The 24,122-nt window shown below is 33.0% G+C and overlaps 1 protein-coding gene across 3 annotated transcripts in view; it reads left to right on the forward strand.

The window, feature by feature from the left end:
• Window positions 1-24,122, forward strand: part of LOC114324271 (filamin-A) — a 219,180-nt gene that overhangs the window by 169,494 nt on the left and 25,564 nt on the right. For all 3 annotated transcript variants that reach the window (XM_050658770.1, XM_050658776.1, XM_050658785.1), the window contains 7 exons: window positions 1,903-2,124; window positions 2,189-2,517; window positions 4,525-4,874; window positions 6,904-7,049; window positions 7,645-7,914; window positions 16,448-16,831; window positions 18,848-19,026. In XM_050658770.1, coding sequence (XP_050514727.1) covers window positions 1,903-2,124; window positions 2,189-2,517; window positions 4,525-4,874; window positions 6,904-7,049; window positions 7,645-7,914; window positions 16,448-16,831; window positions 18,848-19,026 — 1,880 coding nt within the window. The remainder of the gene's footprint in view (window positions 1-1,902; window positions 2,125-2,188; window positions 2,518-4,524; window positions 4,875-6,903; window positions 7,050-7,644; window positions 7,915-16,447; window positions 16,832-18,847; window positions 19,027-24,122) is intronic.

The following is a 24,122-nucleotide window of genomic DNA, read 5'->3' on the forward strand; positions in this document are numbered from 1 at the left end:
TTTATGGAATTTAAAACTTCGCATTGTTTTCCTAGTTGTTCGAGCACTTGTGCGTTTGTTTTACGATCTGTCCATGATATTTTCAGAATACGTCTATAACACCACATTTCGAATGCTTCCAGGTTTTTAATGTTGGATTGTTTTAGTGTCCATGCCTCAACCCCATACAAACGGGTGGAGAAAATATAACAACGAAGCATTCTTATCCGGATCGTTATATTGATATTGCGATTACAGAAAAGTTTCCTCATTCTGTTAAAAATGGATCGTGCAATTTCAATGCGGCATCTTATTTCTTTTGTCTGATCAGTATCTTCTGTGATCCATGCTCCAAGGTATTTGTACGAAGATATTTGCTCAATTTCTGTATTATCCAGTACTAGTCTAACTCTGCTGTTTTGTGCTTTTGTAAATACCATGAACTTGGTTTTCTTCAAATTTATTTTTAGTCCATAATCGTTGCAATGTATATTTAGTTGTTGAGCAAGGTGTTGCAATTCTTCCAGTGTTCCCGCTAGAAGTACGGTATCGTCAGCATATCTTATATTATTAAGTGGCTCACCGTTTATTATTAGACCCTCATTGACTTCGGCCAACGCTAATTCTGAGATGGCTTCACTATATAAATTAAATAACAATGGTGATAAAATACACTCTTGGCAAACCCCACGACGAATCTGGATATCCTCAGTCAGTTCATTTTAACTTTATTGCTTTGTAAACAATAAATATAATAATAAATATATATAAAAATAAATAAATATAAAAAATTGACAATTCAAGTATAGTTAATATCTAATTTTATTGTGAACAAACACAACCTGTTATAGGATTCTGCTCTATAGGTATGTGGCCTAAATTTTACAACAATACACTGGCATATGTATGCAAAAAATTTTAATTCGTAGAACAATTTTTAATATTTGTTGTCAATACAGATAGATTTCAGTCCTCTACAAATATGTAGTTTATCATGACTTTTGATGAAAAATAATTAGGGAAGCAGGAATTCAACAATTTAGAATTTCTCATTGAGTTTCCCATGACCGGTTTGACGATTCACCATCCGGTATACGAGCGATGAAATCTAACAAAAATAATAAAATTAGCCAAAAGCGAAAAAGTTTTTTAAAGTCATAAATTAGGTCTTCTATTAGAAACTTCCCATATACTCCTCGTAATGAGACAAAAAATTAAATACTTACAATAGTTAATAGTTTAATAGATAGGCTTGTAGAAAAACAACATTCCTAAGAGTACTGTATAAATTTATTAATTTTATTATTGTCGTTATACGTTAATTATAATTGGAAAATGTTGCCATAAAAAAAGATTTCACAAATGCTTAACTAAACAAAAATTATCGAGTTTCTTTCTGTGTTCTAAGGAAAACAAATAAGCAAAAAAGAGTATAAAAAGCAAAATTTATGTGGTAATTATTGCAATTAAATTGATTCCTAGAAATTTATAATAAGTCTTACTAGGATTTCTAGATAATATATTCTACTTTTGTGTAAATAAGGTATAATATATAAATAAAGATTTTCACTGAATTATTTCACAAAAATAAAAGAATTCTTTTTCTAAAAAAATGTTCATAGTATTAAGCCTATATTTTCGCCAGACATTTGTTATTATTTGACATTTTTACTGTTATCAAAATTAATTAAAAAATATATAAAACAATCCTTATCAAAGGTTATTTTTCAACCTTGAAAAAAAACTATACCTACCTTTCAACCTCAATACAGTATTTAACAATTGTAATTATTACCACAGACATTTTGCAATAAATAAGTTTTATCTATCAAAAAATATCCTTCTACCACCTACCCTATCGACCTACCACCCTACCCACAATTCCTCACTACCTTATGAAACTGACAAAGACAGTACCCATAGGCCCAGGAGGCCAAGCTGTACCAACGCAAGTCCAGCCGTTGGGGAATGGACAATTTAGAGCTGAGTTTGTACCAAGGGTGGTAGGAGAACACCGAGTAAACGTCAGCGTAAGTGGAGTACCAACTGTTGGCAGTCCATATGCTGCTAAAGTTTACGACGTCCAGGCTATAAAGATCAAAGAGGCAGCTAGCGGAATTGTGGGAAAACCTGTGACATTCCTCGGTAAGATTGAAAATTAATAAATATTAAAACACATGTTACTATTGATCTGTTTTGTTTTCTTTAGTGGAAACAAGTCAAGCCGGCCCAGGAAATTTGGAAGTAACTGTAAACGGAGGTCTGGTTCCTACATCAGCTCAAGCTCAAGGCCCACATACGTACGCCATTTCCTTCACTCCTAGAGAAGCTACAGTCCACTCGGTGGATCTTCGTTTTAATGGGCAGGATGTTCCAGGAAGTCCTTTTAAATGTGCCGTATCGCCAGCTGCAAGAATTTTATCTTTGGATACTCTGGATAAGGTGTCTGTTGGGAAACCATGTACCTTTGTTGTGGAAAGCCCGAATCCACCGACTGTTGAGATTTTGGGACCTGCTAGAAGGGCTTTAGTAACGAAAGTAAGTAACAAGGATTATTTTCTTCTTAAGTAATTGTTGATGACATTTCTGCTAGTTTTGGTCTTTGACCTTGGCCTTTTGGTCTACCCATCGGTAGTCCATATAGCTTCAGAATCTTCCAAATTTGATCTCTGTTTATACTGTCGAAGGCCTTTTTGAAGTCAATAGATAATATAGAGCGTTTAGCGGAAAAGCCGGCTTGGTCGCTTCTTGTGTAGCTCTGGCTCTTCAGTCTGTACCTAAATTGCTCTTTTTTGGGTTTTCATTCTTTTGTAGCTCCTCGTCGGTCCATATCTTGTTAAAGAGTTTGTGTCATATTTCTACTGATTGTTTGCGTGGATTTTTAAATCTATTGGTAAGTTCTCACTTTCAGCGGCCTTGCCATTGTTTAGTTGTTTCAGTGTGTTTTGTATTTCTTTTTTCGTAAATTTATCTGAGCAAACGTTTAGCTCCTCTATATTATTTTTTTTTGTTCTTCTTCTTCTTTTTGTATAGACATGACTCTGTCCGTTTTTTCAATGTGCCTCTAGTAAGTTGTCGTTCCATCGTTTTCGTGGTCTTCCCACTGATCGTCTTCCTATTGGGGAACCGTCTCTTGCTGTCCTGACTACCCTATTTGTTGTCATTCGGCTTATGTGGTCATTCCATTCTATTCTTCTGTTTCTTACCCAGGTATTAATGTTATGCACCTTGCATCTCCGTCGTATATCTGTACTTCTGGCTCTGTCCCATAAAGTCTTACCATCGATTTTTCGAAGAGTTTTCATCTCCGCTGTTTCGAGAAATCTTTTTGTCCTCTCTGTGTCGGGTCGTGTTTCTGTCGCGTATGTCATTATTGGTCTGATGACTCTTTTGTAAATTCTGCCTTTCATTTCTTTTCCGATATTTTTATTTCTCCATATTGTGTCATTCAGGCAACCTGCTGCTCTGTTTGCTCTATTCACTTGATCTTCCACTTCTGTTTCGAGCCTTCCTAGCTAGATAGTGTGATGCCTAGGTATTTAAACTCCATCACTTGTTCTATTATCTGACCTTCCAGCTCAAATTTACATCTTATTGGATCTGCTGTTATAACCATGCATTTTGTCTTTTTTGGGGAAATTAACATGTTAAATTTTGTGGCGGTTATGTTCAGCATATGTTGTAAATCATCTTCACTTTGAGAGATTAGTATTGCATCGTCTGCATAGCAGATTATTTTAAGTTGTTTTTCTCCCATTTGGTATCCTTTTTTATTTCTTACTTTTTTATTATTTCGTCCATGATCAGGGTGAATAATAAAGGACTCAAGGAATCCCCCTGTCTTATCCCATTGCCGGCTTCAATTGGGTCAGTTAGTTCATCTTCCACTTTTACTGTTACTGTGTTGTTCTGGTAGATGTTTTCGATCGTTTTAATTATTCCTAGAGGTACCTCTCTCGAGTATAACAAATGGATAACGTCCTTTAATGTGACCCTGTCACGCCCTGTCTTAAGGCCCACGAAACATAAATTTGCCGGTTTGTTGTATTCCAACGATTTTCTATATTATTTTGTTCGTCTATATCTGGTGTTGCCTCGTGTTTGGAGTATATTTCTTCAAATTGTGCTTTCCATCTTTGTATAATTTCATGTTCTGCTTAAATATATTTCCTTATTTATCGTTGATTTGTTTACTACTTTTTAGTGCTCATTCTGTGAAATTTTCCTTCCTATGCTTACTTTTGTAACATTTTATTCTTTGATTTTTTTTCTTCCATTAGTTATAATGTGTCTCGGGTTATTAATTGTCTGTTTTCTCATTTTTTATCCTAATTCTTTCGTTTACAGTTTTTGACATTATGTCCTTAAGTTCTTACATATTTCCTCCACTGTTTCCTCATTTTAGGGGACTGCTGTTTAGTTTATTTTTTGTCTTTCTATTAATTCGATTCTTGCTTTTTCTTGTTTAAGAAGCTTCATACTTACTTTAAATGCATTTTTTGCTCCTTATGTATTTAGTTACTCATCAATCACATACTTTCTCAGGTACGTCCTCAAGAAAACACAGTTGGAAAATTCGAAGTCACTTTCACCCCCATCGACGTAGGCGACCATAGTGTTGAGGTACGTCTTCAAAGTGGACACATAGATGGCAGCCCGTTCCTTATCAAAGCCTACGATGCCAATCGTGTAACAGTTACTGACATCACAGACGGAATAGTAGGAAAACCAGTGTCCTTCAGTATCAACGCTTCCCAAGCAGGCGCTGGTAATTTGGAAATTATCGTAGCTGTAGGGGGACGAAACGTCCCGAATTTTGTTCAAAGCGAAGGGAACGCGAGGTTTAAGGTCAATTTTAAACCAACCGAGGCTGCTACTCATACTCTCAGTGTAAGGTACGTATGTACAAAATGTAGTTTTTATTTAGTTTCCAGTTTACCCACTCTTCTTCTTGTGGTGCTGGCTCCTAGTGTGTGTGTGTGAAAAAATGGCTTGGATGCGAGTCCGTTAGCCACAGATTTTTATTTTATTTTTACCTCAATTTATTAGTTTTGTTATATTTATACGTATTTCACTTAAATGATTATATTTGTTTCTTTCAAGTAGTTTATGAGTAATTTAAATATTTCCATTTTATGACAACTTAGTAGATATTCTATACTAATTGCAAAATGAACTTGTGTTTGTCGTAAATTGTAATATAATTGATTTATATATCTCTCGTTAATTTTGCATTTTGCATCTCGTTAATTTTGCTGGCTCCTAGTTACTATTCTAAACAAATATGCTGAATCAAGGCCGGTCCAATCTCTGATATTTTTAAGCCATGAAATCTGGCGTCTGCCGTGACCTCGTTTCCTTCAATCATCCCCTGATTGATCAGTTGCGCGAGGCGATATTTTTCGTTTCTCATTATGTGTCCTAGGTATCTAACTTTTCTAACTTAGATGTTCTTTAGCAGCTCCCTATCTGTATCTCAGGAAATTATCGTTGGTGTCGGTGGTGTGAGTTATCCAAGCTGTTTTCAAAATTCTTTTATAAAAAAGCCAGTGTTCAAAGGCTTTTAACTTGTTTATCAGCATCATGTTGAGCGTCCAGGCCTCCGTTCCATACAATAGTATTGACCATACATGATCAGCAATGCAGAAAACGATATCTAAGACTGATATTATTGCTACTACAGTAGAACCTCGATTATCCGTCAGGGCACCGGACCAAGGGTATGACGGATAATCGAAAAGACGGCTAACAGAACATAAAAAAATAAAAATTGATAATAAAACTCTCAAACTTTATTTGTATGTTTTCTTTGATTATATAAGAGAAATTTGTGTTCGCGTTAATATTGTCGAATTTGGTTTAAAATATTCTGAAATCTTTGTTTGTTTTACTGATGCTTCAAATTTTGCAAGGGCTGATTTTCTTATTCGGCGTAAGATCATGCAATCTACTTTATTGAATTCTTTTTGTCGAGAATACCAAATACCACTCGATGAATGGTTGCATGTGAGATGCAGCTTCTCTAGCTTCTTTAGGCAAATCTTTGTCTGTCAGTTGCAAAAGCATCATCGACGTCGCCACCGTTAAATTCCAAGTTTGTTTCAGCTTCTAAACCTGTTTCGTCAGCCTCTGTTTTGCCATTTCAACGATTTCATCATCTGTCAGCAATCGATATTCATTTGCGTCCTTATCACAAATTAACCATTCGTCATCTTTAGGCAACGAAAACAAAACAGTTGATTCAGCCATAACTTCATTTGTTACCGCACTGTACACTGTACATTTCAGCGAATTTCGTTTGGCTTATCACAATGCTCAAAAAAATGAATTGATGACTCAATTTTTTGCTTATATGTACTTATAATGTACTCAATACAACTTATTATGTTCGGACCCTGACGGTTAACAGAGGTGACGGTTAATGGAGAGACGGATAATCGAGGTTCCACTGTATTACAAAGTTTTCCCATTATTCTTAGTAAAATCAGAAATGTTATAAGAAATAAAACACTTTCGTTATATAGTTTACATGAAATTTCTACAACTATTTTTATAAAACTGCTGCTCCAACCACGGTATTATCCAAGTGCGAATTTTTGTTTACAAACTCTAAAAAGTCACTGGCCGGACAGAAATTTGAGTCGAATGATGAGTTCATCGCCATTATGGAGGCCTCCTTTGTAGACCTCGAGAAATGTATTTTAAGAATGGTTAAAGATGTTGAAGGGTCGCTGGTTCACGAGTATTGAGCTGGAAGGGGAGTATGTTACGAAGTAAATCGCCACTTTTCCAAAATTTTCGTTTTTCTTTTGTAGGCTAAGTACTTATCGCACCGCCGCGTCAATGGGCTTTAATAATAATTTTAGAATATGATATTTTTAATTGTCTGCTTAGTGTCATTGATTTATTATTTGTATGTTTTAGATTCAATGGACAACCTGTACCTGGTTCCCCATTTAATTGTAAAGTTAGTCCTGGCAATACACAGCCTAGAGTTCCAGTATCGGGAAGTGGCATAGAACTAGCTGCAGTTGGTCATCCAGCTGAAATAAAAATTGAAGGAGTAACAGGTAAAAATTCTAATATATTACTTTAATCCTCCTCTCATTTTATCAACATCTAATAGCAAACAATAACATGCAAAACTTAGAATTGTATCATTCCAGTTTAGAGAAACTAATCTTTCTAAATTTCTGCTTTTGGTAAATTTCATGATTTTAGACATCTGGGCTTTTATGTTAAGCTCTATATTTGAAGATCAATCTCTAATCCCAATCAGTCTCTTCCATTCTATCTCTGAATTGCGCCATTAACTTTGCCATGAGCTGAGGATGCTAACTGCTATCATCCGCATATCTGTAGAACATGATATCTATCTTTGCTGAGTCTAGCTCTCAACGCATAGACGAACAAAAGACTTCCCGTGAACAGCCAATGGCTACTTGTGCTGACAGTGTATCCCCCAGTAGCGATACTTATATTCCACTTCTATTTAGCATGTAGTCTATCCACCTGCAGCCTCATCTATACAGTGGATTGTTACTGAAGATTGATATTGGCTTAAGTCAATAGTCAATATAATTTGGTTACCTATATCAAATCATATATTACCTATAAGCAAATATAATTTTTCTTCTCAATTTAACTTTCTCACGTATTTTTTAGGTGGAGAACCTCAGGTTCTAGCTACAGCCCCCAATGGCAAAACCATTCCAACCAAATTGATAGTTAATGGAGATACTTACATAGCCAGGTTCATACCAGAATCAGTGGGACGCCATTCCATTGCAATACTGATCAATGATCAGCATGTTATAGGATCACCATTCAGCTGCAACGTTTACGACGTCAACAAAGTTATTGTTACGGGATTGCCCGAACGGAAGGGTGATTTGAATACGTCTATTAACGAATTGAGTCTTAAAGATGCACCAAGTAAGTAATACAGTTAAATGCTTAGGCAATCCTTGTGGAAAAATAATTGCAAACCATAATGTCTTACACAATGAATCATATGTAATGTTTCAAATCTCGCGCTCAGTAAACAAAAATAATAATATGAAAATATTAACGTAACTACTAACGAATTTAATTTTTTGGTCCCAAAACCAGTTATTTTTAGTGCAAAAACAGATGAGCCACTCAAAGCAGCGCCATATAGCTTCCAATGATTAGTCGTAAATTCTGATATAAATAAAAATGCCATTCTGGTTGGGTACCAAATTTGTCATTATTTTTGTTTTCGAAATGTATATATTTAAACATACATTTTCTGTAGCCACAACGAGCTCCTGTGCCATCTCTCTTGCTATATTTATATCCTCAGCTATTATAACTATATCATAGGTGAAACATAAGTTGTTTAGATATTCTCCATCTACACTGCGCGTCAGAGAAAGCGGGCACCCTACAAAATGGATCATTTTTGATGTCTCGTATCTCCTAAACCTGTTGTCCTATATAAGTAATTGTTTTAATATATTATAGCCTGATTCTTTAACAATGTCGCTGTGATAATATTGTTGCTAGAGAGGTAAATTGTCATTGTATAGCGGGTGTACTAATTAATCTGTGTTTTCCTCAAAGTTCACCACACCATGTGGAATATTCTAGCATTTATAAGAAATTAAAACCCAACTATATCCTAAGGTTTTCTTAACATTATTTTTTGAAGATATTCTTCTTTAGCGGCGAATCGATTGAGGGTAAAATTTGATTGATACGCGCGCATGCGCACACCGACAGTATGGTATTAGTTGTTATACGGGCTCTGATTGGGTGTTGAAATTTTGAAATGATCTGTCAATAATTGTTCAATATGGAGGTTATCGGTAAACAAAAATATTGTATAATATTAGTTTTTATTGATGTGTGGACAGAAATAAAATTAAATTTATAATTATAGTGACTTTTTAAATAGTTTTGAAAAGCCGCAGGTACGTAATTCTAAATGTTTCAGTTGGAAATACCTAATAATTTCAATACCTATCTATTTGGAAAATGTAAACAAAATAATGTAGTTATCTATTAGTAGGCAATGCTTTAATTTACATAATCTGATTACGAACAAACTTTCTACAAATCTTCATCTCATATATCGTTTTCTTACTCTATATTTTGTTGTATTTTATTTCGACAAAAATCGAACTAATAATTTTATTAAATTCATATAAATTTATGGTGTAAACGTTTAGTTTGTGTATATTCCCACATGACGTATATACGAGAGTTTGGTGCAGTTTGAAATGGCGTCAACTTTCGTACGGCGCGGTAGACGTGAAGTGGGTTCAAGCCCCAAGCAAGTTATTATTTTTTTATTTTTTTTTATAGATTTTATGATTGTAAGTATATTATTATATAATTTTTGAAGATATTCTTCTTTTTTGAAAGTGGTAGATAAGAAAGTTAGTTTGATTTTTAAATAAAATAAGTACAAATAACCTTTTAAGTATATTTACTTCGTTTAAATTACCTATTATATAATAGAAGAATATCTTCTTACGTGCGTACAAAGTACACACACATTCTTTTTTTACTCATTCGCTTATCTAGGATAATAAAAAAGTTACGTACTTTAACAACTAGTCATGATCTCCATCAACACAGGGTGTTTCTAAAGTGCGACAAACTTTAAGGGGTAATTCTTCCTGAAAAAATAATGACCGTTTGCTTTATAAACATATGTCCGCAAATGCTTCGTTTCCGATTCAAAGATTTAAAAATTTATTGACTACGTTTACAAAAAAAAAAATTTTTGTATTGTAGCAAGTCAATTTGATATATATAAAATAATATATAAGATATATAAGATAATATTGTTGCGAGATACGGGATGTTGAATTTTTTCTTACAAACTGACGATTTATTTATTGCTCTAAAACCAGTTGAGATATGCAAATTAAATTTGGTAGGTTTTAAGAGGTAGTAATTGCGCATTTTTTGACATACATTAAGAATTTTATATTCACCATTGGCGTGCATACGGATAATATCACCACCGGGACATATGACATACGGGTCATATTACTCGTATGCACGCCAATGGTGAATATAAAATTCCTAATTGTATGTCAAATAATGCGCAATAACCAGTCCCGGCGCTAGGGTAAAAGGTGCCCGCCTGCAATATTATAATAGGCGTCCTTCGGGTTTCTTAAATTAGTATTGTGTATACCACCAGCAGAAAAAAAGTTCATTTTGGCGCCCCCCAAACAAGGGCGCCCGCCTGCAGTGCATCCCTTGCAGGCCCGTTATCGCCGGTCCTGGCAATAACTACCTCTTACAACCTACCAAATTTCATTTGAATATCTCAATCGGTTTTAGAGCAATAAATAAATTGTCAGTTTGTAAGAAAAAATTCAACATCCCGTAGCTCGAAAACGAAGCATTTGCGGACATACAGGGTGCGCCAAACCTCTGGTCTTCTTTGATTACGGCTAAACTATGAGATATACAAAAAAATGTTTATAACAAAACTAATGTGTATAAAAGAGGTCTATAATTTAAAATTATTTTCAATTATACAGGATGAGTCAGAACGACGGTATGAACCAAAGTTTTATTTTTTTAAATGCAACACCCTGTATATTAAATCATTTTTGAATATATTATTTAAAAATATGAAAAATTTGTATAAGGTCTTATAGGTCTAAAGTTAATAATTTTCGAAATATTTACATTTTTATTGAGAAAAATGGTAATATTTATAGGGTTGTGGATTATGTTTCCAAGGAAATAAAAATTTGGGTGATAGGTCAAAGTTTTTAAAATATAGTGTTATTTTTAAATAATTTAATATTTTTTACTTTTAGCCATAAAATATACAGTGTGATCACTATTTGCAAATACAAAATTTTCTCATTTTTTTTAAATGGGACACCCTGTATATTACTTTTGCGTTTTGTAGTAAATATTACAACCTTTCTTTTGGTATAAGGTTGTATGTACCTAGCATGTTTCGTTTTGTAGATATTTAAAAAAAACTATAGATTTTACGTGTTTGCGGATTTTTTATTTAAAAACTTTTTTGCAAAAAAAATAATTATAATCTGGTTTTAGAAACATACACTAAAATATAAAATATGAAGATAAAAACGTAATTAAAGATTAAAATAAATCGTATGCTAGTACAATTCAATTGAATTTAATAACTTTAAATTATTTTACAAAAAATATTTTACCATATTAATGAATGCATAAATTAGTTACTAAATTAAATAAACAATCAAATTTTAAATCAACCGTAGTAATTTTTCTACTACAGCAACTTTCCTGTACCAAATTAATTGTTAGTTAAATTGTATTTAGTTAAACTTTTAATTTACCTTTTAAATTTACTTACATACATCTTGAGAATATAAAAATTATTATAAAGTATGCTTTGAAACAAATGAATGTTAAATGTATCATCCAAATTATTTATTAATATAAATAGTATTTACTGGTGTCACAAAAACTGGGAATACTTTTGTAGTTGAAATTTTTGTAACAATTTTTTTTATTTTAAATTTTAATTTTTTAACCGAAACATTTTTGGATATGACATTTGTTTTGGGCGAAACCATTAGAAATTATTACCAGATTTTGTGACACGAGTAGGTACATAGATACTATTTACTTCTTAATATACTTCCATAACGTTCATTTGTTTCAAAGCATACTTTATACGTTCTCAAGATGTAGGTAAATTAAAAAGTTATTAACTGATCTTACTCGTAAATACAATATAACTAACAATTAATTTGGTATAGGAAAGTTGCTGCGGTAGAAGAATTACTACGATTGATTTAAAATTTGGTTGTTTATTTAATTTAGTAACTAATTTATGTATTCATTAATATGGTAAAATATTTTTTGTAAAATAATTTAAAGTTATTAAATTCAATTGAATTGTACTAGCATACGATTTATTTTAATCTTTAATTACGTTTTTATTTTCATATTTTATATTTTAGTGTATGTTTCTAAAACCAGATTATAATTATTTTTTTTGCAAAAAAATTTTTAAATAAAAAATCCGCAAAAACGTAAAATCTATAGTTTTTTAAAATATCTACAAAACGAAACATGCTAGGTACATACAACCTTATACCAAAAGAAAGGTTGTAATATTTACTACCAAACGCAAAACTAATATACAGGGTGTCCCATTTAAAAAAAATGAGAAAATTTTGTATTTGCAAATAGTGATCACACTGTATGTTTTATGGCTAAAAGTAAAAAATATTAAATTATTTTAAAATAACACTATATTTTAAAAACTTTGACCTATCACCTAAATTTTTATTTCCTTGGAAACATAATCCACAACCCTATAAATATTACCATTTTTCTCAATAAAAATGTAAATATTTCGAAAATTATTAACTTTAGGCCTATAAGACCTTATACAAATTTTTCATATTTTTAAATAATATATTCAAAAATGATTTAATATACAGGGTGTTCCATTTAAAAAAATAAAACTTTGGTTCATACCGTCATTCTGACTCACCCTGTATAATTGAAAATAATTTTAAATTATAGACCTCTTTGATACACATTAGTTTTGTTATAAACATTTTTTTGTATATCTCATAGTTTAGCCGTAATCAAAGAAGACCAGAGGTTTGGCGCACCCTGTATGTTTATAAGAATTACCCCTTAAAGTTTGTCGTACTTATTTAGAAACACCCTGTATTAATGAAGAACATGGCTAGTTGTTTTAAAGTACCAACTTTTTTATTATCCAACATATGCGAATGATTAAAAAAAAAGAATGTGAAGAAAACCTGAGGCTAAAGTTGGGTTTTAATTTCAGTATTTTATAAACGCTAGAATATTCCACAGGGTGTGGTGAACGTTGAGAAAAAAACAGTTTGATTGGTACACCCGGCATACAATGATGATTAACCTGTCTAGCAACAATATTATTACAGCCATATTGTTAAATAATAAGGGTATAACATATTAAAAAAATCACTTAAAAAGGACAACAGGTTTAGGAAATTCGAGACATAAAAATGACCCATTTTGTAGGATGCGCGTTTTCTCTGACGCGCAGTGTATTTTTATTCCCTTTGTCATCCAATCCAAATTCTTAAAAGCATGTTCTAGCACCGCATTAAAAAGTTTAGATGGTATTTATTGATCCTCACGTGCTTACCATCTATTGCTCCCAAACAGTTAGAAAAATTACCTATAAGCCTTTCTTGAGGAATACTTATTCACATGTTTTTATCGGTTCTTTCAATATACATATTCTTTAAGATAACTATAAAGCTCATCGAAGGCACCTTTGGACATTCTACAATAATTGAAGGACTTTTCAGCGTCTGCTTTTAATTCATTCAGTAGTAATGTATAGTATTGTCCAGTTAATAATATCTCCGATGTTATCGGACAGAAGGTCAACTCTACATCAACCAAATCTCTGTAGAAAGAGTGAGGCACTACAACTACCTCGGCACCATAATAAATGAAGAATGGACCAACAACCAAGAGATAAGAGCGCGCATCGGAAAAGCTAGATCAACCTTCAACCGTATCCCTTGGCCTTTTTCAAGAGCCTTGGCCTTTTTCAAGAGCCACAACCTGAAAAAACTAATGCCAAACCTTTCCACACGGCCACTTCGCAGCGTTAGTCGTCGGCGCTACAAAATCGCCTGTCTAAGCCACTTTGTGGCGCCACTCAGTAGCGCTGCAGAGTGGCTCGTCTGTTTCTGCACTTATACATACACATGTGAAAACTTGTCTTGGATTTTTTTGTACATTGTAGGATTGTTCACTATAGTATTTAAAAGTGTGTTCAACTAGTGGAATAATAAAAAAACTAAGAACAAAAAAAGGAAACCAAATGGGAGAAAAACAACTTAAAATAATCTGCTATGCAGACGACGCAATACTAATCTCTCAAAGTGAAGATGATAAACTATTTTAAATGGGAAATAAGCCACAATTTTACCAAAAAAATGATTTTATTAACGTTTCGAAGCCCAAATCGGGTTTCGTTGTCAAAATACAAAATATTACTAAAATAAACAAAAATGTTGTTGCTAAGTAAAAAAATTCTTCTAATAATTTATTTAATCTGACTCATTTATATTGGCAATTCAGACGTCTATTATTATACATTTTAAAGTAGAATAAATTTTAAAGTAAAATATAACCATATTTTTAATGTTGTTCTGAAGCTATTTCCTTGTGGCATTTTTATAATTAAGTATTTTCTATGGGAGTCGGTCTTGACGGTCCAGTTAGCTGGGGCTCAGTCTATCGACAAGTTTAGTGGATTTGCGATTTGCGGTCGCTGGTTCGAGCCTCAGCTAGGTCATGAAATTTATAAAAGGCCAACGCCGTAGTATAAAACTCAATAGAGTCTACGGCTTGGTCTGGAATAAACTGGCGTCTGATCGGCCTATGGAGGAGCGGTACGGGAAGGGATAAGGGCTTCCGGCTTGGTGATACTCCTCCATAGATCCCTACCGAAGGGCGTTGACGCCTAAGAACGGTGTATACATACATTTTCTATGGGAAATAAGCCACAGTTTTACTAAAAAATGAATTTATTAACGTTTCGAAGCCCAAATCGGATGTCGTTGTCAAAATACAAAAAATATTAATGAATTAAACAAAAATGTTGTTGCTTAGTAAAAAAATTCTTCTATTAATTTATTTAATCTGACTCATTTATATCGGCAATTCAGACATATATTATACATTTTAAAGTAGAAGACTTTAAAATGATATCGCCAATATTTATGAGTTGCGTTCCTGGGACGACTTTACTAAAAGATAGTTCATTCGATTACATGAAATCAATTCCAACTCAAGAATATCCGTCACAAAAAAATCATAGCATGTGATCTGTCGTTAAAAAGACAACCAAATGCAACGATGACAGTAAAATTCTCGCGTTAGAGATTCCATTTATTTGTATTTTGTATTTTGACAACGAAACCCGATTTGGGCTTCGAAACGTTAATAAAATCATTTTTTTGGTAAAATTGTGGCTTATTTCCCATTAAAAATAGTTTATTATAAAAATACCACAAGGAAATAGCTTCAGAACAACATAAAGTGAAGATGATTTACAACGTATGCTGCACGAATTTAATATAACCGCTAGAAAATTTAACATGTTAATTTCCCCAAAAAAGACTAAATGCATGGTTATAACAGCAGATCTAATAAGGTGTAAATTAGAGCTGGAGGGTCAAATAATAGAACAAGTCATGGAGTTTAAATATCTAGGCATCACACTATGCAGCTACGGAAAGCTCGAAAACAGAAGTGGAAGATAAGGTGAATAAAGCAAACATAGCCGCAGGTTGCCTGAATGCATAGGCGTAACCAGGGGGTAGTTTTGGGGGTTATAACCCCCCCCCTTTTGGATGTACTTTGAGCTTTATACGCTTAAAACCATTATTATTCCATATCCCCCAGAGACAGGTTCATCCTGGTTACACCTCTGCCTGAATGAAACAATATGGAGAAATAAAAACATCGGAAAAGAAGTGAAAGGCAGAATTTACAAAACAGTCATCAGACCAATAATGACATACGCGACAGAAACACGACCCGACACAGAGAGGACAAAAAGATTTCTCGAAACAGCGGAGATGAAAACATTGCGAAACATCGATGGTAAGACGCTGTGGGATAGAGCTAGAAGTGCAGATATACGAAGGAGATGCAAGGTGGACAATATTAATAACTGGGTAAAAAGCAGAAGAGTCGAATGGAACGACCACATAAGCCGAATGACAACAAATAGAGTAGTAAGGACGGCGAGAGACGGTTCTCCAATAGGAAGACGATCAGTGCTAAGACCACGAAAAAGATGGAATGACAACTTACTGGAGGCACATTGAAAAACAGACAGAGTAATGTCTATATAAAAAGAAGAAGAAGAAGAAGAAGAAGAAATGGTACACTGGAGTGTACAAAAAGTAATAACTTAGCATAATGTGTTGAGACGAAAAAAACAATGAAATATTTTAAGATGTATAAATATTAACTACCCATTAATCAACCTTTTATTGTATATTAAAATTACACAATGAATCTATATAATACAAAAGACAGCTAGTTCCATCGTAAAATTAAGCTCTATATGTAATCGAGCAATAGGTGTTGACTTTTTTCTCTGGTAACTAGGTACATAAAAAATAATTAAAATTAGTCCTTCCAGTATCAGAGAAACAGCTTAATACCTTTTAAATAACTGTTTTTTGATTGCCCATATTTCTGTATTTACTCTATTTCCCACAGTTTCATAACTACTATCAAAGGCTATAATTTTACTTTTGACTATTGAAACAGAAAAAAAAAGAAAAAAAAAAGGATTCCAGTCAGAAATTACGGATCTGATGATACATTTTCAATGCGAGAATATTAACGAAATAACGAAAGTATTAATTTAAATCACTTTTATATAATTCTTTGTACCCTTTCAGTAATGTAACACTTAGATAAATCTAATTTCCAGAACCAGCCGAAGTGGGCAAACCAGTCACCTTCAGTGTGGATGCAGCCCAAGCTGGAGAAGGCACGTTAGAGTTGGTCGTGTCGACACAGCACACCACCATCAAAGCTGAAGTGGTAGCCTGCGCAAGAGGCCTGTACGACGTCACTTTTGTTCCCCTTACAGCTGAAGACCACTATGTGAACATAACATTCAACGATATGACAGTGGTTGGTAGTCCGTTCCACTGCAGCGTAATTGAATCCACGCAGTATTTCCAAATTGGTGCTACAGCTTATATTGATCTACCCAGTGATAACCATAAGATTGAGATTAGTGATCCCAATAATCACCATGTTAAATATGTTGTTAATAATTACAAAGGAGAGTTTAGTTTAACACAAACTGGTAAGAATGTATTTTATTAAGAAAATCAAAGAATTTTGAGATATGACACAATTTTGCTAGATTCTGAATACCAAGTAAATAAATTATAGTCAGTTTCAGCATTTTTATTGTGCAGAGATATAAGTATGTACTTTGAGTATCGCTTCTGGTTTCTCCCTGTGACTTTTATTTGGTATTGTGACGTTTTTACTCTAATTTTCCCCGAACATGTCGATTTTGTGATATGCCGAAAATGTTTAGATTGTACTGCTATTCTTTTTTAATTAAATAGCTTAAAAATCGAAAACGCGCAAGAACTACGGTATGCAGCAAAATAAACAGTACTTACTGTAATTCGTATGCCTTAAATCTGTATGTGTTAGGCGCCGAAACGTACTGAGTGATTTCCGAACGTCGTTATAACGTGTGTGAATGTCGTGATAATGTTTGGTGCTTCAGAATGGTTCCCAGTTTTGCAGAAAAGTTTTTTATGGTGGAGTACTAGTACTATTTTCGGTCATACGGAAAAGGTCACAAAAACGGTCCAAGCTTAAAATCAACAGGAAGGTTTCAACAGGAAGGGACAACCTGTCATACTGCCAGGGAGTCTCTTCGAATACTGTGCGAGCATTTTGGGAGTTACCAGTCATCAGAACTAACACCACCAGATGCGTACTTATGGGGAATGCTGGAGGAGTCAGACAGATCCACAGTCTGCCATTTCGGAATTGTCAACTAGAATTAAAGATTTTTTTCGTGCCAGTGGCAGTGACGGATCTAGAAATTTGCCTTGGGAGGGGAAATTTGCCTTAGGGGGAACTTCAATGAAAAACCAACCAAATGATAAACTCCGATTAAATAAAAGACATAAATAATACAGTCGGAAAAATAAAAGAATATCCATGAACTATCACATCAATCACATATTATTCAGATTATTAATAATCTATCTCTCTCGTTTGTTACTTATGAAAAAAAAACAGCAAATACAAAATATGTGATTGATGTGATCGTTCGTGGGTAGGTATTCTTTCATTTTTCCGACTGTAACTTATAGGGATTCAGTTCCCTTAATTTTCCTAACTAGCGTGTTCATTGGGTTGAATTTGTCTTTCTGTGGTTTCGGTTTCATGTCAGCTTATATATTTTTTTGTTTGAACAATTTTTTTTCTTTAATTTTGGACCTTGGGTCCTTTTAGGGGAAAAATTTCTTCATTTTCCTTCCCCGTAGATCCGCCATTGGCCAGAGGGCATCTTTAACATCTGTTTTATCGGGAACAAAAGGACAAAAAAATAATAACTTCTGTAAATATTCGGGAGCAAATGTCAATAGCCACCGTAACCTAAAAAAAAATAAATCCTATCAAGAAACGAACAAGCGAGGAAAAACTCATAACCATGAATAAAACCATTTTTTTAAGATCAGGCCTTAGTCTAGAGCTCAGAATCCGAATGATCAGATGTTATGTGTTTTCTGTCTTGCTGTATGGCTGTGAATGTTGGACAGTGAACTTTTGAAACGGAAAAAAGAATAGACGCCTTTGATATGTACATACAGGCGGATGCTGAGAATTTCAAGGGTACAAATAGTTACCAACAATGAGGTACCTGCTTCGGGGCATGAGTAATCAAAAAGAATTAGTAAGAATAATCGAAGAAAGGAAAATACAACACTTAAGTCATGTGTTGAAAGGTGAAAGATATGAATTCGTTGTTGAAAGAGCTGAGGAAATGGTTTGAACGCTCATCTGCAGAAATATTTCGTGCAGCAGTTTCCAAAGATACAATTGCCATTTAGATCGCCAACCTTTGAAAGGAGACGGTACAATAAGAGGAAAAATATTTTGTCAAACTTCATTATCTTCTTTGTACCTTACGATGGAACTTATAAACGAGTATCTTACACTTAAATGGTTCTAAATCAGAACAACAGATTATCAATAAATATCACCCTGACATATGTTACCAATTTAACTAGAGTTTTTAAATTTACAATCTTAATTTTGAACTACTTTTCATTCTTGAACTCTATTTCAGGGACCTACCGAGTTAACATTTTACGGGACAACGAAGTCGTAGCTACGAGAACCTTCCACGTGTTTGATACTACAAAGATTGATATCATAAATGCTCCAGAAGCGATATGTCATCGGCCATCTGCCATTGGAATCAACATGAACAGAGTTGGTCCTGGAAAACTGACCGCAGCAGTAAAGGTAAAATGCAGGAAATATGTCTCAATTACTTGTTTATTTTATTGGTATTCTCGATCCTCCTGTACATAGCACTAAAGATTATTCTTGTTTAAAGTCTTTATTTATGTATATTGCACAGTTTTAAAGTAAAGTTAATCAATTCTTGCGTTTGTTTTGTCAGACTGAAAATTTGATATTCTGAAACTTTAGTCACAATATTTAAATAAACGTTAACTGTATGCGACCTTTTGCTTCACATTAACAATTAACATTCTCTTTCTCTCTAATTCTATCCCTCTTTGTGAAGTATTGAGCGCTTATGAATTTCCTAGTTAAAAATGAACGATTTCTAACTGGCCAGTCAACGCATATTCTTTCATTTTTATTCTCTGGATAAACTGTGTACTATTTACTGTTTATACTCTTCTATTTTTTGTCTGCGTTTCTCCTGTGAATTTTTTCGTGTTCTCTTGTTGTAGTTCTTTTCCAGCTGTTGTCTGGTCTTCATTATTTTCCCCTCTCGTTGTTTGTTTTTGAATCCGTTTGTTTAATCTGCAAACATGCATCAGAAGGTCCAGAGAGACCCACTCACAACTATCCCCTTAGAAACGTGGAGCATAATCTTTATATGCCAACCCCACGGTCTGAGCTGGTTAAGTGCTCTATACTATACAATTCGAGAAAAATGTACAATCACCTGCCATCTAACATCAAATCTATTGCAGCATTTCCCGCTTTTCGCAAGGCCTTAAAAGCTTATTTGCTGGAGAGAGCTTTTTATACAGTGAATGACTTTTTTATAAACGATTTGAATTCAGCAAATTGACTTGCAGGATTATTACTTTCGAGTACTTTTGTACATATTTGCAGCGGCATAGAACTTTTGATTTACTTTCCCTTTCCCTTTTCCTCGTTCGCCTTCTTTTTGCTCTGACGTTGTATACATATTGTTTGCAAAATTTTTAATTTTTTAATGTTTACTTAATAACTATAAAATTATATTAATTAGTATAACTCACGCCATTTACTTGGTGTCTGTTTCTGTTTTTGTTTTGTTTGTAGTTTTTTATTATTTTTTTGTTTTTTATTGTATTTTTTTTATTTTGTATAAGCTTTGTCCACAAATTGGTAAAATTTTTTGGCAATATAGCATACCTTACTTACTTACTTACTTACTTACTTACTTAATTACTTACTCGTTTCTATTCAAGTACTTGTCTTGCTATATTGTTTTGATCTATCCTCAAAGTATGACCAATCCATTTTCATTATTTTCTTCAATCCATTTTGTTCTTTAGCTTAGTTTTGTGTATTAGTTATTCTGTTGGACCAGTATATTTTCAAGATTTTTCTTATTAAAAATTTGTTTACCAAAGTTAGAAGTTTTTTAGTTGTAGTTTCGTCTTATTTCCTTGTTTCTGCTCCGTAAAATTATATGCAAGTGAAGTTTCTAAGTCCAAGAACAACGTTTTTAAAAAGAACTTTATTGACAAGGGACTACTTACTACAGTTAAATGCAAAATAAGAGTGACGCTATACAATGCAAAAGTTTATTTATAAGCTCGGTGACGCCGAGGTGTGGTCGAGGTGAAGCTTGCTGACGCTGTCCTTTTATTATTGGTGATTTAGCAGTTCTGGTTTCTTAACTCCTCCGGGGCTAGATGAGAACTATGGGGTAGCATAGTTCGAAGAAATGGAAAATTTTCTGGTACCTTCTTTTCTTGTTCTGTGGATTCCTTTGGTGATTCTGGATTCGTATTTTTTCTGTATATTTGCCAAATGGTGTAGACAAGGAAGATGATTGCTATGACATATAAAATTATGGTATAAAAACTGACATGTTGAAAATGAATGGGAACTGTGTCTAGATTGTCTATTTTGTTTTCTTGATCTGCTAAAGCACTTTGAATATTATTTAATTCGTCTAATTTTATTGAGTCTATTTTTATTGTTTTAAAGTTTAGATCACTGACCGGGGTTTTTAGTAACACTTCTAAATTTGGCAGTTCCATTTTAACAAAGTTTGGGGTTTTTAGTTCAAATGATTTTAAAACGTAATTGTCTATATAAATTTCGCACGCACTATTGAGTTCGATTAAGTAACTACCGTTTAATGGAATATTGTCCGAATTTTTGTCGCATTTTTGAATACTAATCACTTTGTTTAGAGTTATTACGATCCACTTATTGTTTTCAAGTTTTTGAATTTTTATATTGTTAATTTCTGTTGGCACTGATTGACATTGATTTACAAATTTTGAGTACTGTATTAGTTGAACTTCGCAAGGGGCTGTTGGTGTTACTTCAATGGACTGGACATCGTGGCATAAATATTCTTCTTCCAACAATTTTTGACATTGAACGTTGGCAAGTGCATATTGGTATCGATTGGAAAGTAAAAACTTGGATTTTGGAATAATTGTTCTAAAATGAGTTTGGTATCGGGTCGGAAAGGAATAAAGATGATAATAATCATAGTCATTGATCTCAACAATGGGTAATTCAAGTACAAAAATTATTTTATTTGCTTTACTATAACTTTTTATTTTTATTATTTTTTCGAACAAAAAAATATTTTGCAAAGATAATTCAAAAGGGAATTTGTTATTTTTAAGAAATTTACTAACGTTTAAAATTTCGAGAAATAGTTCATCTGGGTCGGCTATCGAATTATGAAATGTATTTAGTTTTGAAAAGCTGATAGCAACTTCGATTTTTTCTAGAAGATCATAAATAATTTGGAAACTAGTGTAAAATTGCGATACAAGTCTTTCTAGTGCAAAATAATGAAATGTCTCAACTTTTTCTATCTTTATATCTTTAATTAAGTTTTGAACTTCTGTTATTCGTGAACTTAAAATTAACTGGTTATGGGCTAAGATTTTTGTATTATTTTCAAAATTCTTTATTGAAGATCTTAATAAGGTGATTTGGTTGTTAACTATAGTTTTAATATTATTTTGATTATTTGTTATAGTTGATATAGCGTCGTCGTAGCGTTTTGCATCGTTTTGGTCTAGGTTTCCGGTTATAAATTTGATTGCGGAACCTACACCATCAAATAGAGATCTTTTAGATCTGGTATTCCAAAAGGGATTTAATTGTCTTAATTCGAGATAAATTTTGTTTTCTAAAATTTGGATTAAATGATAGGAGTCTTGAAATTCTTTATTAAAGCTTAGAATTTGGGAAGTATTTGAAAGGGTATTTATCATGGAATCATATTGATTTTGTAGAGTAAGGAAATTTGTAGTAATGTTTGTAATGTCATAGATATGTATAAAAGTCCAAACATCTGTCTGAATTCGGGCTGTGCCTAAATGAAGGGGTAAAAGTCCGGGATTGTCGTTTAAGTTATGGAATTTGGATGTGTCTCGTCTTGCGTCGACGTTTGTTGTCCAGAGGGTGAACCTGCAACGGGAGGTTTCTTTAGTTCTTTAATATGTATAATTTCTGTCTGGTTAATGTCTTTTTTATATTTAAGTCTTTGTCGTACAAGTTCTACTCGGTTTCTATCAAGAATTTTGGTTATTTTGTAGGGACCTAAGTATGGTTGATGTTTTTTGTTACGTTTTTGGGTATTAACTTTATAAACTACTTGTCCAATTTTAAATTCTGAATTTATTTCTCCTTGATCGTTTCGTTTATCAATTACTTTAGTTTTATTTTGTGTTAGATTTTCATGTACATTTTGGTAAACGTGTTTTAATTTGTCTTTATGATTATTTATATATTCTGAATAGAAATTTTGGGAAAGAAATAGTTCGTTGGGGTTTCTAGAATCTGTATGTCCGAAAGTTAGTTCAAATGGGGTAAATTTTGTGGAACTATGAATAGAATTATTGTAAGCTATAAGAGCATAGTCCATTAGGTCATCTTCGTTAGGATACGTTTGTTTTAGAAGTCTTAAATGTTCGATTAGTGTAGAGTGTATTCGTTCAGCTATTGAATTTGATTCATGGTGACCAGGAGTAGTAAAATGAACTTTGATTTTGTGAATTGCTAATAAATCTTTTATTACTTCATTATTAAATTCTCTACCTTTGTCTGCTACTATTAATTGGGGAATGCCGAAAGAAGTGAAGTATTTTATTAAGGATTTCGTAATGTGAATTGCGTTTTTACCTGGAATAGAATAAGCTTGAGCAAATTTAGTAAATGCGTCTGTGAGGGTCAAATATTTGTTACCGTCATATGTAAAAATATCTATATGAATAATTTGAAAAGGTTTGCTGGCGGTTTCCGTAAGCATTAGTGGGACATAAGGGGTGTGTCTACCATATTTATTTTTTTGGCAAATAGAACATTCGTTAATGTAATTAGTAATAGTTGTCTTCATATTTTTCCAGTAATAATTTTGACGTAATTTTTCAAATGTTTCGTTAATTCCTCTATGGTTAGTTTTTCCTTCGTGGTAGTTTTTTAATAAAATTATTTGTTCCTCTTCGTTTGCTACTGTATTAATTAATCTAGTGCATTTAATTAGTTTCGGACCATTTTCAGAAAAATGTTTTAGGTAATATTTATTAAAATCATTATACAGGTTGTCTTTACTGAAGTACAAATAAAATGTAGTGTTAAGGTCTGTGTATGCCATAAGAAATTCAAAAATATCTTTTTCATTATCAGTTTCAGGGATTTTACTTTAATTATTTTATGGTTTTGATAAGTTTCATGAGTTATATCGGTTTTTGGGTAAACGTTAGGGTATACTAAGATTTGGTGAACTTTGTTATTTATTATTTCGTCTAAAATGGGTATTCCTTGATTCGTTGTTTCGTTTGCGGTTGTATGTTGTGTAGATTCGTCTGAGCTTTCGTCTTGTGTATTTATTTTGTCTGGAGGTATTCTTATATCAGAAATAATGTTAATTTTTCTCGATTCGTTATTGTTACTTGTTGAAGGTTGTTGGTCTAATGGATTCTCTGCAAAATTTTGGAGGTACTTTAAAATATCTTCGTCTACGTCTCCAGGATTATTTACTATTGATTCATCTTCTAATGCGTTAATTGTAATGCGAGATAGACAGTCTGCGTTTGTATTGTGTTTTCCTTTTTTATAAATAATTTTATAATCGAATTCTTCTAGTTTTAGACGCCAACGTATTAATTTTGAGT

The sequence above is a fragment of the Diabrotica virgifera genome, chromosome 1 (assembly GCF_917563875.1).
Source record: "Diabrotica virgifera virgifera chromosome 1, PGI_DIABVI_V3a".
Classification (NCBI taxonomy): Eukaryota; Metazoa; Arthropoda; class Insecta; order Coleoptera; family Chrysomelidae; genus Diabrotica; species Diabrotica virgifera.